The sequence below is a fragment of the Macaca thibetana genome, chromosome 7 (genome assembly GCF_024542745.1).
Source record: "Macaca thibetana thibetana isolate TM-01 chromosome 7, ASM2454274v1, whole genome shotgun sequence".
NCBI classification, from domain to species: domain Eukaryota; kingdom Metazoa; phylum Chordata; class Mammalia; order Primates; family Cercopithecidae; genus Macaca; species Macaca thibetana.
Window position 1 is genome coordinate 43,624,654 of NC_065584.1, and position 17,420 is coordinate 43,642,073.

A 17,420-nucleotide genomic window follows, 5' to 3' on the forward strand; every position below is an offset into this window, starting at 1 on the left:
GTTTGAGGGTTTTTTTTTGTTTGTTTTGAGATGGAGTCTCGCTCTGTCACCCAGGCTGGAGTGCAATGGCGTGATCTTGGCTCACTGCAACCTCCACCTCTCGGGTTTAAGCAATTCTCCTACCTCAGCCTCCCAAGAAACTGGGATTACAGGTACACACTGCCACACCCAGCTAATTTATTTTTATTTTTATTTATTTATTTATTTATTATTATTTTTGTATTTCAGTAGAGACAGCATTTCACCATTTTGCCCAGGCTGGTCTCAAACTCCTGAGCTCAGGCAATCCACCTGCCTCGGCCTCCCAAAGTGCTGGAATTACAGGTGTGCACCACCGCACCCGGCCTGGGATGTTTTTATAATGCTGGTGGCAGGTAAGATTATTGTCTCTCTCGTGGGCTGCATCTACTCAGGACTTCACTGTAGGAATAAAACTAAATATATGTTTAGAGGCCGAAGGCTGACAAAGTTATTTCCATTCTTCAGCTCATTTCCATACTAGTGGCTCATTGGCATTCACTTCCAGAGACAGGTGGAATTGGCTCGATTATCTACGTTCCACAGATTAAAAAACTGAGGCTTAGGGACAGCAAGGTCACAGAGGTGATAAGTGATGGAGCCACGACTCAGACAAGGTCCTCTCCCCCACGCCAGACTTGTGTTTATGCTGAGGAGTTCACATTCAAATCTGCAGTCTCCCTGAATACATTCAACAGTGAGCTGTATGATGAACGTTTTGTTTCAATTCAAACCTTCAAAACCAAGCCACTTAGTCAAAACAAATGTAAAACACAAAGTGCTATGGACATGTCTTTGATAACTTAAATGGAAGAAAAATACCTGGTAAAACGAAATCCTTTCCACTAATCTTTCCTCTGTCTCTTCCACCAAACTCACAGAGGGCAATGTAGATATAAGAATTTCCAGGTCCTTTTCAAGAGATGCATAGTTTTCATCAAATTCTTCCCATTTCTAGAGAATCAAGGACATAAAATCAATGGAAGCCTTTACTAGATTGGTTCCAGATAACAACACAATTCATCACCAAACAAAAATGAACACCAAGACCATACAAAATTAAAGCACAGATTCCAGATGTGTCAGAGACGTAACCCACTCTGGTAAGCGCTCAACATCGAATGGAAAAGAATTCCATTGCCTTTGAGGACAAGGTTTAAAAAGAATCTCAGTTGGCATTTAGTGTTTTATGCTTGTCTTGTCAAACTGGGTAACATGACTAAAGGAGTAATACAATGAAGTTAAAGTGATACTCTTAGCAACTCTGTAGAGACCTCAGAGCCACAAGAGACCCTTTCCCTTACTAGGAAAGGGAAAGAGCTAAATTTTAGACCCTTATTCAACAGAAGCTCTTATTAGGCTGCTCTTGCTCTCCACGCCCAAGCCCACGCCCATCAAACCCCCATGCCACTTGAAGCATAGGTCTGCTCAGGGTATCTTTGAGGAGTACAGGCTTACACTTCATCAGGGGAGGACAACTGCCTTAGCTCTAGTCTTGTCATCTTTCAGCTTGTCCCGTTTTCACAGACGCCCACCCCTAGGATCCCAACACACCACAGAGCTGAGTTACTGACTCCAAACATCATCTGTTAGAAAAATAACCATCTCACTCATTTCCATATCTATTCACATAGTGGCTCACTTAGCTTTTATAGAACACTCACTGGGTCCATGGAGTCTTTTTAAAAAAACACCATGACATATTAGAAATATCAACTTGACACACTAACTAGAAAATAAATTTTGTTAGCAAAAAATAACACCATATTATATTATCAAGTTAAACATTTCCTTCCTTCTTTTTTTTTTTTGAGACGGAGTCTCATTCTGTCACCCAGGCTGGAGTGCAGTGGCACATCTCGGCTCATTGCCAGCTCCGCCTCCCAGGTTTACACCATTCTCCTCCCTCAGCCTCCTGAGTGGGTGGGACTACAGGCGCCCGCCACCATGCCCAGCTAATTTTTTGTATTTTTAGTAGAGACAGGGTTTCACCGTGTTAGCCAGGACGGTCTCAATCTCCTGACCTCGTGATCCGCCCCCCTCGGCCTCCCAAAGTGTTGGGATTACAGGCGTGAGCCACCGCGCCCAGCCTCCTTCCTTTTTTCTTTATTTCCTTTAAGTACTAACATTGGCTATGAAAGGCTGTAAGGGGAATGCCTCAAAACTGAGAAGGAGCTTTATGCATGCTTATTTTTTTTCTTTGAATTTAGACAAGATTGTCATTACCCATTTTAGAACATCTGGGCCTGTTCTCTTGAAGAAGTACAGTTTCTAAACCAGTAACTGTTTCACCCAGATGATCTCATTCAAGGTCTCAAAGTGCTTATTGTTTTGCTTATTCATACATGAACCTAAAAGGCAGAGAGACGCAGTACCATCCCAAATCTATGTACGAGAAATCCCAGCCAACCTTTCCTTCAGGGAGTGGCCTCAGAACCTGAGCAGGGGTCCACATTCCACATTCCTCACTGTCAGGCTTCCATTTAACTATAGCTTAATGATAACTAGGTACTTCTTCTCAACACCTGGGGTGGTGATGGAAAATCAGGAATTCCCAGCTTCAGTACAACGTTTACAGAACCCAAATACCTGCAACAAACTCTGTAGCTTCATACCACGTTGGCGTGACTTTTCTTCTAGTATTTTAACTTCTGTTATTTGTTCTGCCCAAAATGTCTCTTTCTTTTGCAATAAAGAAGGAAATACTTTGGCAGAGTATGCTTGGATCAACAACATGTCAGCAACAAGCTTCTGGAAAAAAACCTATGAGATGGAGAAAGTTTTAATATTTATTTTGAAATTGTGAAAATCTTAAAAACCAAGTTACTTCAACTTTATATCCAGTTATTTTTGTTTTAAATCCAAAATCCCAGGACATCCATGTAGAGTCAAATTGACCAGCCTGGCCAGCATGGCGAAACCCCATCTCTATCAATAATACAAAAATTAGCTGGGCATGGTGGTGAATGCCCGTCATCCCAGTCATTTGAGAGACTGAGGCAGGAGAATCATTTGAACCCAGGAGGCGGAGGTTGCAATGAGCTGAGATCGTGCCACTGCCACTGCACTCCAGCCTGGGCGACAGAGCGAGACTCCCTCTCAAAAAAAAAAAAATCTCTTAGTCTTTGAACACTAGTGGAACTTCAATGAATTATAAAGAAGTATTATCATTAAGTGTTATTTTCCACTAAATAATCCATGTTAAATGGCAAACATTTTTGTCAATTTCAATTTCCAGATAGAGCTTTCTAAATCAGTTGTTTTGAGTCTAAATGCTACAAAAAGATAGAAGCCAGCTAGGTGTGGTGGCACACATCTATAGTCCCAGCTACTCAGGAGGCTGAGGTGAGAGGATTGTTTGAGACCAGGATTTCGAGGCTACAATGAGCTATGATTACACCACTGCACTCCAGCCTGGAAAACTGAGTGAGACCGTCTCTTAAAAAAACAAAAACAAACAGACAAAAAAACCAAAAAACAGATGCCACTGTGGCTGATGAATTTCAAGACAAGTTGGATGGACAGACGTGCAAACTCAAGCAGCCCGCATATTCAAAAGACAGGACGCCTTAACCTTGGCTTTAACTTCCACTCAAGAAAATGACGAAATAAAGGGGATTTGCTGATTTATAGGAATCCTGGACATAAAGCTTCCTGTATTTGTATTTGAACTTCAAGAACCTTTCAAGAGGAAGGCTTTATTTCACCTGGTTCTTCTCCATTTACTGCCTCCTCCAGTTGTCTGTAGGGACCCCTCCGTATTATGTGAATCCCTTCTCTTAAGCCTTGAAAATGACATATACATAGAGACGTTTACAAAAGCATCTAGCAAGGGGCCTGACACACTGTAGATAATCAATATTATTTTCTCCTCTTCCCCTCCATCCTTCATACAATATTTACCTTTCATCTTTTCTTAGACTAAGCTCTACCTTCCAAATGCTAGACCGTAAGCTTACCTCAGGTAGGAACTGTCTTACACATTTTTAATTATCAGCACCTAGATTACTCTTTATCTTTAGCTGGTGATCAAGAGGTTTTTGTTTAATGAAATGAATTTTAAAAATGAAAGGATTTATTATAGTCTTATACTACATAATAATACACCTTCCTTTTGATTCCAGTTCTTAGGAAAGTCTTTTCTTCTTCTTCTTCTCTTTTTTTTTTTTTTTGCTGTGTCACCCAGGCTGCAGTGCAGGGGCATGATCTCAGCTCACTGCAACCTCTGCCTCCTGAGTTCAAGTGATTCTCCTGCCTCAGCCTCCTGAGTAGCTGGGATTACAGGCACCTGCCACCATGCCCAGCTAATTTTTGTATTTTTAGTAGAGACGGGGTTTGACCATTTTGGCCAGGCTGGTCTCGAACTCCTGACCTCAGGTGATCCACCCACCTTGGCCTCCCAAAGTTCTGGGATTACAGGCATAAGCCACCGTGCAAGGCCAGGAAAGCCTTTTCTAACTTTCCTAAGTCACCTTCTGCTATTAAATGCTCTCATAGAATGGATCCTCAATTTAATTTGTTTGAAGACTTGTTGATAAATGTCTATCTTCTCAATCAGGTGAAAGCTCCATGAATATAAGGAACTGTGTCTGTTTTTACTCATAGCCCAAATTCCCAGCATGTACCAGGGTTCCTTGTACACATTAGGCATTCTAATAGATGTTTATTAGAAGGATGAATAGCTTAAATTTCAACAAAGAAGAAAAATGGATCCTTTCTGTTCACATTCAGAAATACCTTAAGATTTTAGTCTATGAAGGGGACATCTGACCCACGTGTCTGTCTCACCTTGTGATTTTCTATTTGAGCCTGTAACGCCACTTTACTTTTGGTTTGTTTTAAGTGGTCATGAGCAAGTTTTTCCTTCCCAATCTTCACCAGTTCTACCATGCCTTGCAACAAAGCATCTTGCTGGCTCTCAGTGATGAAAGGGCTGCTGAGTTCTGTGTACCTGGCTCTTAGCATTCCCCACATACTGTCAAGTACATCCTGAAAAGAGAGGAGCAGGTGCACAAATGCATTTTCATCCAACCGGGGCAATAACTGAAAGACAAATCTACTCTGTTGGTGAAAGAAAAGAATCTGACTCCTCACAATCACAGTGCTGAGTCAATGTTTTCTGCTCAGGCATACCTCTAATTTGTAAACCTCCTGGAGTAAAACGTAAGGTAAATGAAGCCTCTCCCCTTCATCTCGTAGTTTGACCACTCGGCTCTCAGCGTTCTCCAGCTCCACTGTATATCCATCTGCTTTCTAAGTGAGAGACAATACAAGAAAAGAAAACCCTTCAATACGTCAGAGAAGCACACATAGTCATCTAAAAAGAATTAAACAGTACAGAAAGGGATGAAGGGAAAAACGAAAATCCCAGTTCCTGCTCCCTCACCTCTCCTTAACAATCTTCCCAGAGGTTCCCAGTTCCTAACGTGCTCCATACCAGTAGGGGTATACGCGCATATCCTTAAACTCAATGAACTGCGCCACAGCACTCTGTCCTGTGGTTAGCATTCCTCACTCACCAGCTCTTCAGCATCTCTTCACATCAGTATACACATATCTAGCTCCTTTGAAACAGACACACAGCATGCTATTGTTAAGGGTGTACCCTGCTTTTGTATCAGTCAGCTCTCAATGGACTTTTAGGTTATTTACAGTTTTTAACTCAAGCAGAGCTGCTGGGTCCATCCTTAAATATTTATGACTTATTTATTTATTTATTTGTTTAGAGACAAAGGTCTGGCTCTGTCACCCAAGCTGGAGTGCAGTGGCACAATCTCAGTTCAGTTCACTGCAACCTCTGCCTCCCAGGCTCAATCAATGATCACACCTCAGCCTCCTGAGTAGCTGGGACTACAGTTGTGTGCCACTGCACCTGGCTAATTTTTGTATTTTTAATAGAGACAGGGTTCACCATGTTGGCCACGCTGGTCTCGAACTCCTGGCCTCAAGTGATCCACCTGCCTCAGACTCCCAAGGTGCTGGGATTATAGGCGTGAGCCACCATACCTGGCCAAAATATTTATCTCTATGCACTTATCTTATATCCTTAGGAGGAGTACAAGTTCAGCACCTCAAACAGTGCCTGAACATAGTGGATCCTCAATTAATATTTGCTAAATAAATGAAGTCAAATGATTGCTGGAAGAGAGAGTATTTATGTTTAAAATTCTGATATACAGACAAAGGATCCCCAGGACTCCCCTGGCAAGAGGATGAGGGTCTCATTTTCCAATATCCTTACCAACAGTGGACATACACATTTTGTCATGGTTGACAAGTGAAAATGGTCTCCTGTTGTTTTAATACATCGTGCTTCAGAAAATTAAGAGATGTTTTTAAAAGGTCAACATAAATAGTTTTCACTTTTTATTTATGTACTTAAGCCTTGCTGCTGCTCACAAAGGAAAGTAGTTCAGAAGCACGGCTTAAATGCAAAGCTCTGTGGTTCAAAGTTCAGTCAGTCTGGATTATTTTGACTTGATTACCTGAAGCTGTTCAGCAACACTCTGGCCACTGATTTCATTCAAAGACTGTTGTAAAGATGTCTTACTCTTAATGAGCTGATCATATAATCTCTTTATTTCATTCTGTAAGATAAATGCAGGAAACTGAGCAATCTCATTTAGGCCTTCATTATCTTTTTGTATATTTAGTTGGTTTTTATAATTTTTGTGACATTTGAAATTTCAAACAAATACAAAAATAGAGAAATCCCCATTGTATCATCATTAAACTTCAACAATTATTGATTCATGGCTGACCTTCTTCCCTCTACATCCTCCCTCCAGCTCTCAACTGTACCTAATCTCCTTTCCTTCAGGCTATTTTGAAGCAAATCCCAGGTCTCAAGTCATTTCATCAGTATATGTTTCAGTATATATTTCTAAAAGATAAAGATCCTTCTCTTTAAAAATACTCCAATATACTTCTCCCCTGCCATCAATAATAATTCCTTAGTATGATTTAACTACCCAGACAGGATTCACATATTCTTAATTGCCTATAATTTTTCTTTTTATTTCAATGAGGATCCAAATGAGGTCCATATGTCATGATGGATAAGTACATCTTAGATCTCTCTTAATCTGCAGAATCCCCGACCACCTTTCTTTTTTGTTTCTTGAATGTGTGTGTGTGAAAAAATGGGTCATTTGTTCAGTACAGTTTCCCACAGGCTGGATTTGGCAGACTACACTCCCAGTGTGCTGTTTAACCTGTTCTTCTTTTCTTGCGTCTGTTTTACTTGGATTCTAGAAGCTTGGTCAGATTCAGGCTTGATTTTTATGGGCAAGCCTCATTATAAATAGTATTGGGTTTCATTTCTTTTTCATTAGATAATTTTAGTAGCTTCCTAACTCTTCTACCTGCCTGGAGTCTCTCCCTCTCCAATTCACTTTAGAGAACTGCTGGAGGAATCTACCTGAAACATACACGGATTGTCATTCCTTACCTCAAAAGTGTTAATGGCTCCCTCTAGCCTAGAAAAACAAATACAAATGCCACCCCCCCATTTTAATTGTTAAATGGCTAAATGTAATACAAGAAATTAAACATTATGTTAGTTCATCCAAACAAATTCATACTCAAGACTCTATTTTTATCTTTTTTTTTTACTTTTTTCTTTTTTTGAGATGGGATCTATGATGTCGAGGCTGGTCTCAAACTCCTGGGCTCAAGCAATCCACCTACCTAGGCCTCCTAAGGGCTGGGATTACAGGCATGAGTTACTGCACTCAGCCAAGACTTCAAAAAGGGCTTCACTTTCTGTTTTCTTGAGATGGAGTCTCGCTCTGCTGCCCAGGCTGGGTGCAGCAGTGTGATCTCAGCTCACTGCAACCTCTGCCTCCCAGGTTCAAGCAATTCTCCTGCCTCAGCCTCCCAAGTATCTGGGATTACAGGCACACACCACTATGCCTGGCTAATTTTTGTATTTTTAGTAGAGACGGGGTTTCACCATGTTGGCCAGGATGGTCTCAATCTCCGGACCTCAGGTGATCTGCCTGCCTCGGTCTCTCCCAAAGTGCTAGGATTACAGGCATGAGCCACTGCACCCAGTCAGGGCTTCACTTCAAATGATCTCCAACCATGAGCAACAAACAGAAGAGTCTCATCATTTCCCTTAGTAATTCTTATTAACAAATGTCACCAGGGATAGTAATTAATAGGCATTAGGGGTCCATGCTGTAACTTAAAACAGTGCTAAAATAGGCTGTGTGCTCGGAATCATACCTGGTAACTGCAGTTGTAATCGAGGCCAGCTTTCAGGCACTTGCTTCTATAGACAGCTGCAGCCTGAGTGTGCTCCAGGCAGACTTGAAGGTTGTCAAAACATTCAAGGAGCAAGTTGGTGTTCTTGCCAGGCCAAGTCATGGCTTTCAAAAGATCACCCTTCTTGTCACTCAGTGCTAAATAAAGTTTCTTCAACTCAAGAGCCAGTGTCTGAAGTGGAGAGGAAGGAAGACAATGAATGAGCTCTGACCTCAAGAGGCTTCCACTCAGGCTTAACTCACGGGGCTGCTGTAATGGCCAAACACATGGGTTTGTGAGAAGTGCCCTACCTCGCAGTGCACCTGCTGGCCAGAACCATCCTCCCTATAAAGCCTGGGCATCTCCAGCATCTCCTCCACACTGCTGAGGCACTGACTGAGGGTCAGGAATAGTTCAAACAATTTTTTATCCAAATGGATATATGCTTCTTCTGTCATATTTTCCTGAATCAAGAGGAAAAATGAAAAAGAAAATCAGGATACCTTTGCCTTCCTAGACCTATATTTTGCCTAGTTTCCATTATAGTTTACGATTTATGTTATGCTTCTTTTGTAATAAGTTGCTTCAAACACTTTGTGAACTAGGTAGCAGAACAAATAAACTCACGATGTTAAACTCGGAGAAAAACGAGTTTAAGAAGCTCAACATTAGGTAGTTATTTGAGTACTGAATGGGATTAAAAAGTCGTAAGATGAAGGATCTCTTAGCAGGGCGATCCAGGTGAAAGTGTGGTCCCAGATAAATTACACTGTCTCCTTTACCACTGTTTCCCACCCTCCACATTCCAATATAGGAGAAAGCGGTTAATGAAATCAAGTATAGCCTGGAGAAGGAAAAGAAGTCAAAAAAGAGAGGCCTGAAGCGGTTGATTACAAAGAGTGGGTACAGTGTCTTAAAGACAGGAGCAGTCTGCAGAGGAGGGAGAAGTGTCATTTATGAGCCAATTGTGAGAATCAAGGCTTAGGTGTATGACTCCAAGCGCGTCCCCAGTGTCGTGCATTGGGCTTGGTGAGTCTGGGAGCCACAGATCTGTTTTATCATAAGCTGCTGGGGTCACCTCTTTTACTTTACCCACAGCTACCCTGAATTCTTGAACAGTTAGAAGTAGTTTAGGGGCATGCCATAGCTAGTCAGCACTCCAGCTTGGGCCCTATCTCCTACTCTCTTCTCTGATGGACACCGCATATAACCTAGCAAGCTCAGTGTTAAGTCTGCTCAGCGTTGAAAACCATGCCTATACCCCCTCCCTACTCTTCTCCCTCACCCTTCCAATCCCAGATCACCACTGCAGACAGAACTCATCAATCATGATCCTCTTTCCTGCTGATCCTGGACTCAGAATCCTTTGCACACAGTCCCTAGGAAATCATTACAAAATTTATTAGAGTTCGCAAGCAAGATCAATTCTATTTGCAATCCTAGGACCCATTCCACTGTGTGTCCTATGACTTGTTCTGTGACGACAATTATGACCAAGTCACAATGATGGTATCTCCTTTCTTTGTTTATATTACTGCAATGAGGAAAATACATCGTGTGCAGCTTCTACCTGTGTCTGAAGGTTACTTGCTTCTTGGCGCAGGTCTTCAAGTTGGGTGGTGTAGGTTTTCAGTTCTTCAGTTGTTGGGTATCTAAAGTTATACATACTCACACTGGGTAGAATACCCATATTTGTGGAAACCTATTTGACAAAGGGAAACTCTATTAGTGACAGTTTTAGACCCTGCTGATGTTAATTAATTAATTTTTTTATTTTCAAGATGGAGTCTTGCTCTGTCACCCAGGCTAGAGTGCGGTGGCATGATCTCAACTCACTGCAACCTCTGTCTCCCATGTTCAAGCGATTCTCCTACCTCAGCCTCCTGAGTAGCTGGGATAATAGGGACCAGCCACCACGCCTGGCTGACTTTCGTATTTTTAGTAGCGACAGGGCTTTGCTGTTAGCCAGGCTATTCTCGAACTCGTGACCTCAGGTGATCCACCTGCCTCAGCCTCCCAGATTGCTGGGATTACAGGCATGAGCCAACATGTCCAGCCTGCTGATGTTAATTTAAATAGAAAAAGATACCTTAGCATGCTGTCTTCTGAGTCATTTTCTTGGTGAGCATTTTTGTCTGTCTTGTCATTTATAAGAAAAAATAATTAAATTAAGTTTTTTTTTTTTTTTTTTTTTTTTTTTTTTGAGACGGAGTCTCGCTGTCCCAGGCTGGAGTGCAGTGGCGTGATCTCGGCTCACTGCAAGCTCCGCCTCCCGGGTTCACGCCATTCTCCCGCCTCAGCCTCCCAAGTAGCTGAGACTACAGGCGCCCGCCACCACGCCCGGCTAGTTTTTTGTATTTTTGGTAGAGACGGGGTTTCACCATGTTAGCCAGGATAGTCTCAATCTCCTGACCTCGTGATCCACCTGCCTCGGCCTCCCAAAGTGCTGGGATTACAGGCTTGAGCCACCGCGCCCGGCCTAAATTAAGTTTTAATATTTTGGACAGCTTTGAAAAGTCATGACTAGTTATATTTAGATACTTGAGGGTTCATTTAGATATCAAAATGAGAGGAAAGGCCAGGCTCAGTGGCTTATGCCTATAATCCCAGTACTTTGGGAAATAGAGGTGGGAGGATCCCTTGAGGCCAGGAGTTCAAGGGAGTTCAAGATCAGCCTATACAATATAACAAGACACTTTCTCTACCAAAAAAAAAAAAAAATTATAAAAAAAATTTTAAAGTAGCTGGTCATGGTGCTGCACACCAGTAGTCCTAGTCACTTGGAAGGCTGAGGCAGGGGGATCATTTGAGGCCAGGAGTTCAAAGTTACAATGAGTTTTGGTCATGCCACTGCACTCCACCCTGGGTAACAGCGAGAACCTGTTTCTTTTTTCTTTGAGACAGAGTCTCGCTGTTGTCACCAGGGCTGGAGTGCAATGGAGCAATCTCAGCTCACTGCAACCTCGCTCACCCGAGTTCCAGCAATTTTCCTGCCTCAGCCTCCCAAGTAGCTGAAATTACAGGCGCCCACCACCATGGCCAGCTAATTTTTGTATTTTTAGTAGAGACAGGGTTTCACCATGTTGACCAGGCTGGTCTCGAACTCCTGACCTCAGGTGATCCACTGCACCTGGCTGAGACCCTGTCTCTTAAAAAAAAAAAAAAAAAAAAAAAGAAGGTGGTGTGTGTGTGTGTGAAACCATTAATCTTTCAGTTTAGTAATAACAACATTCATGCTACAGGGTTAGCTGTTTATTTACCAGTTTACTTTTGACACAGCCAACTGTTAGAATAGAATTCAAGTCTCTTCTAAGGGATGGCTTCGCATCTTTGTTATTGAAAAGTTAAATAAGTACTGAAAATGAGCTGTGATTTCAGAAGGCTGAATGATTCAGAGTTAGCTTCTTCCTCAAATTGGAAAGCTAACAAATAAAATGAAACGGGGTGAGATGGTAGATGACTCTGCTTGGGGAAAGAACTAACAATGAGTGGAGTTCTCCTCTTTGCAAGAGACCTATGTACATGTTACAGTGTAATATGGAGAAACCAAGGCTAAAGGCCAACTGATGAGTTTGATTCAACTTTAATTGGTCAAGTAAGGTCCTTAGGAGGAAAGAGGACAGCTGAGAAGTTCCTATCAGACTGGGGAATTGGGAAATCATGGGTAACCTTTGCCCAGGCAATGTGAGTGTGTGGTGGAAGGCAGAAGCTGTCTTGTACGCAATGGGGCTGTTTTGCTCACCTGCTCCCTGTCTAGAGAGAGGCAGCAGCGGCTGACACAGCAAGCCAGCCTGATAGAGCCTGTGACGGCAGTGATAAGGAGGGCCAATCAGAGGGAACACCAATTGGCCAGTGCCATTGGCACAGGGGTTGGCAAATGGTAGATTCCAAAGAATTTTCTGATGAATGAATGACACTCATATAGCACTGTATAGTTTTGTTTTTTTTTTTTTTGAGACGGAGTCTCGCTCTGTCACCCAGGCTGGAGTGCAGTGGCTGGATCTCAGCTCACTGAAAGCTCCGCCTCCCGGGTTTACGCCATTCTCCTGCCTCAGCCTCCTGAGTAGCTGGGACTACAGGTGCCCGCCACCTCGCCCGGCTAGTTTTTTGTATTTTTTAGTAGAGACAGGGTTTCACCGTGTTAGCCAGGATGGTCTCGATCTCCTGACCTCGTGATCCGCCCGTCTCGGCCTCCCAAAGTGCTGGGATTACAGGCTTGAGCCACCGCGCCCGGCCCACTGTATGGTTTTTAAAGTGTTTCTTAAAACATATATTCATTTCTTTATTCATTCAATAAACAGTAACTGAGAGTCTATGATGTCCTAGGTACTGTGCTTGGCACTCAAATGCTAACGAGGCAGACATGATCTGTCTTTCTTCCCCATCTAATGGGGAATACAGACTATAAATAAACAGGTGGATAGTGTAATAAAAGCTCTGATGAGGGAAGCCCTGGGTGCTACAGAAGCACAAAGAAGGGGTCCCTAATGCATGTTTCCAAGATCAAGAAAATGTGTCAGCCAAGTGAAAAACTCACTTGGCAACTTTGCTTTTTGCAGAATATACATGTTTATTTAATGAATGCTTGTTGGATTTTCAAAGACAAACAGGCTATTTACACCATGTAGATGCAGACTGACCTGAAACTCCACAAGCTGAGGGAGTGGGAGCTTTATTTTTGATGAGAGTTCGTGATGCAGATATTGCCACTTATCTCCATTTTGGCCCTGGGGTGACAAGATTGAGTCTGGAACGTCATTTTCGGGGCTGGATGCCTGGTTGCTTTTGAAGAAGAACAAAAGGTAAAGAGAATAATCAACACTAAAAATTTTGTATACATTCACAGTTCTATGAGCAATTTTTAAAAGAAATACTCTTAATTCTCCCAGTCATAAAACCACTGAATGTCCAACTCTATTTTTAAATGTTTTACCTTGCAGATGATTCCTGAGCTGTATCTTTATCACGTTGGCAATACTGGGGCCACATTTTCTTAGCATTAAATTCTATGAATTTGATGAAATCTTTCTGTTCCATTGGTTTTAACTCCAGAACCTGTAACTGAATGAGATTCCAATGGTCCAATCCATCAAGTTTTTCAATTAGTACCCAATAGTTTCCTCTGCTGAGATAAATCTAATTTTGAGTCAGTTCCTAAATCATTAATTACTATGTCTCTTTCTTGCATCCCTGTTCTTGTAAACTCTCACTTCCCAAAAACCTATTTAAAATATTCACACAATAGCTGTTATTTAAACTGCATACATGGAAAATCATCAAAGACATACAAACACATTTTTTTTTTTTTTTTTTTTTTTTTTGAGACGGAGTCTGGCTCTGTCGCCCAGGCTGGAGTGCAGTGGCGCAGTCTCGGCTCACTGCAAGCTCCGCCTCCCAGGTTCACGCCATTCTCCTGCCTCAGCCTCCGAGTAGCTGGGACTACAGGCGCCCGCCACCACACCCAGCTAATTTTTTGTATTTTTAGTAGAGATGGGGTTTCACTGTGTTAGCCAGGATGGTCTCGATCTCCTGACCTCGTGATCCGCCCGCCTCGGCCTCCCAAAGTGCTGGGACTACAGGCGTGAGCCACCGCACCCGGCCACAAACACATTTTGAAAACACAGGCAAAGCAGAGCTGCAACCACAGAGGTTCACTCTGAAGATAGTTGATGTAAGATGCAAGTTAATAAAGGAGCAAAGTTATGGTGTCTCCAATGTTAGCAGCTGAAAGCAAAGCAGGTGCCATAGTAAATGCTGAAAACTCCCAGAGTTTCTGCACACACACAAACACCCACATGCCACACTTGGCAGAAATTCCATATAGAAAGCTTTTTTTTTTTTTTTTGGAGACAGGTCTCATGCTGTCACCCCAGGCTGGAGTACAGTGGTGTGATCTCAGCTCATTGCAACCTCTGCCTCCTGGATTCAAGTGATTCTCGTGCCTCAGCCTCCCAAGTAGCTGGGACTATAGGCACGCACCACCACGCCTGGCTCATTTTTTTGTATTTTTAGTAGAGATAGGGTTTCACCATATTGTCCAGGCTGGTTTTGAACTCCTGACCTCAAATGATCCACCTGCCTCAGCCTCCCAAAGTGCTGGGATTACAGGCATGAGCGACTGTGTCTGGGCTTTTTTTTGTTTTTGTAACAGGGTCTCACTATGTTGCCCAGGCTGGTCTCCAACACCTGGCCACAGGCGATCCTCCCACCTCAGCCTCCCAAGTAGCTAGGACTGTAGGTTTGCACCACCTTGCCTGGTTAAAAAGTTATATTCTTGTCCCTACAACTGTTGGGGGCTAGAATTACCTGTTGTTGCTGGAAATCTTTTTGTCTGCTGAATAGTGGCCTTTCAGTTACAATGGATTCCAATTCAGAAAGGTTAACTGGTTGGAGAGCTTTTGGATGCTCTGGCTCTGAGGATTTCTTTAGAATGGTAGGATGCTGCAAAATATTTCATAATGGCAGGCTATTTATTTTTAAAAACAAACTCCCCTTTATCTCAATTCCAATAATGGGACCACATAGAAAAATTTTATATGAAATAAATGATGGTATTTTGTTATTTGCTATAATTATATACTATAATTTTTTGTTTTTTGAGATGGAGTTTCGCACTTGTTGCCCAGGCTGGAGTGCAAGGGTGTGATCTTGGCTCACTGCAACCTCCGCCTCTCGGGTTCAAGGGATTCTCCTGCCTCAGCCTCCCAAGTAGCTGTGATTGCAGGTGTGCCCACCACACCCAGCTAATTTTTGTATTTTTAGTAGAGACAGGGTTTCACCATGTTGGCCAGACTGGTCTCAAACTCCTGACCTCAGGTGATCTGCCTGCCTCATTCTCCCAAAGTGCTGGGATTACAGGAATGAGCCACCACGCCCAGCCTACTATGATTTAATGTACTTATTTCATAACAACTTCAAAAACCACTACATTTGGTGAAGTGATCATCTTACTTCTTCAAGCTAATTCATACAATGAATTACTAAAAGCAAGAAAATGTATTGCCTTTTTTCTTAAGAACAAATACCAAATAAAAAAGTATCAAAAAGAGAAACAGTATTATAAATCCAAATTTCCCTTATGGCTAAAATACATTTTTTTAAAAAGAGAGAACATATGAGGATGAAAGGGGAACCACATAGCCTATGTATATGCAGCCAGTCTTATTTCTGTGAACATAAATCTCATAAGTAGGAACCACTCATAAGCACACGCAAATCTTATATAGTAAGATCTACTCATAAGATGCACATTTGCATTTATAAACACTGAGTGCTTTTAAAAATCATGAGAACACTTTAGCTATATGATACTTTGATTAGTATATCTAAATATTTGCAAATCAATAACAAAGTATCCTAGAAAGAGGTTTATGTTTCTGATGTCAAATTTTCAAAACAAATCTATGAAAGCTTTGTTTTCCAGTCAATTAGAGTCACAACATTCCTTTATAATACATCCTTCTTTTATGAAGAAGCCTTACACTAGGCTTCACTGCCAGCAAGAACACTCAGCCACATTAAACCAACACAAACCAAACCACCACCATCACCAACAACAACCTAGACAGGAAAACTGCAAACTAGAATGAAATAAAAATAACAAGCCAGTGTACTCATCTACAGTGTTAATGTGTGGAATTATTTCACACTTAGTACAGTTTCTCTGTAGCTGGTTCATCACTTCCAACCAGAGTTCTCTTCTGGCGGGTCTGCCACGTATGTATATCAAGACGTATATCAAGATGAATCAAGTCTATAGATAGTCATTTTTTACCTGATCTTCACTGTGCTTCTCCTGAAGCATCATCTGGACTTTTTCTAAATTGCACTTCACTGTTTTCAGTTTCAGCGAAAGCGCTTCAGCCTCATGTTGAGTGGCTCCATTATCTCCCAGGCCCTGATCTTTGCAAGTCTCTAACAGAAAGGCAACCTTGTGCTCAATCTCTGTTAGCATAGCCTAGGAAATAAAAGCATTTAATTATTCATAGTGTTGTTCTTGAAGAAGTATTCTTCTCGCAAACAAGTTAAGACTTATTCTTTTTACCTAAGTGTGTACAAGAAGCCCCAGAAACACAGGATGGAAGAAACCCTGGAAAAACAAAAACTTCCACAGAATTCTTGTGCTTTTCAGCAGGGATGCAACCAAACCAATCCCAATTACACATATCACTCTGTAAAATAATTTAAGTAAATGACTCTATAGTCACCTCACAAAACACATCAGAACATATCCAGCAGAGGATGGTGGTTAAGAACACAGATCTTGGAACCAGACTATCCGGTTTCAGATCCCAGTCCTGCGACTTAGTAGATGTGTAAGCATAGGCACCTTACTTTAGAGGCGTGTGCCTCTAGTAGTCCGTAAAATGAAGATAATAACCGAACTTACCTCCTAGGGTCATTATGAGGAGTGAATGAATTAAATCCATGTACTTTGGCCAGTGCTTGATACCAATCTGTGCTTAAAAAGTGCTGATGTTCTTACTTTCCCCCTACCTTCCTAATCCTTTTTTTTTTTTTTTTTTTCCTGAGACGGAGTCTCACTCTGTTGCCCAGGATGGAGTGCAGTGGTGTGATCTTGGCTCACTGCAACCTCTGCCTCCCAGGTTCAAGTAATTCTCCTGCCTCAGCCTCCTGAGAAGCTGGGATTATAAGAGTGTGCCACCACACCTGGCTACTTTTCATATTTTTAGTAGAGGTGGGGTTTCGCCATGTTGGTCAGGCTGGTCTCGAATTCCTGACCTCGTGATCTGCCCACTTAGGCCTCCCAAAGTGCTGGGATCACAGGCGTGAGCCACCACGCCTTGCCTACCTTCCTAATCTTTTATGTTGCAATCCAAGTGTGGAGTAGGAATTTAAAAAAGAACTCCATGTAACTATTTGAAAATTATTTCCCTTGCTCTTTTCCTTCTCTTTCTCAAGCCAAATAAGCCTCCAAACTCTCAGAACACCACAGAAGAAATAATTTGGAACCTGAAATACTTAGTTATTGATACAACCAGCCAATTCACACAAATCTAAAAATACATCAGCTGGATGAAGTAAGTTTCCCAGTAAGTCTCGGTCATTGTATTCCTGCTCAACAGATCAAGTTTGCCCTCTCCTAGGGCTCAGCAGCCTGCTCGGTCATGCCAACTGGCTGGGCACTCAAGTCA

The 17,420-nt window shown here is 42.2% G+C and overlaps 1 protein-coding gene across 1 annotated transcript in view; it reads right to left on the reverse strand.

Annotated features, from left to right (window-relative positions):
• SYNE2 (spectrin repeat containing nuclear envelope protein 2) overlaps positions 1-17,420 on the reverse strand; it is a 377,154-nt gene that overhangs the window by 91,937 nt on the left and 267,797 nt on the right. The window contains 12 exon segments of the mRNA XM_050797880.1: positions 841-972; positions 2,608-2,781; positions 4,807-5,007; positions 5,152-5,271; positions 6,504-6,605; positions 8,248-8,457; positions 8,577-8,729; positions 9,836-9,967; positions 12,906-13,047; positions 13,199-13,326; positions 14,572-14,706; positions 16,040-16,222. Of these exon segments, the coding sequence (XP_050653837.1) occupies positions 841-972; positions 2,608-2,781; positions 4,807-5,007; positions 5,152-5,271; positions 6,504-6,605; positions 8,248-8,457; positions 8,577-8,729; positions 9,836-9,967; positions 12,906-13,047; positions 13,199-13,326; positions 14,572-14,706; positions 16,040-16,222 (1,812 nt within the window).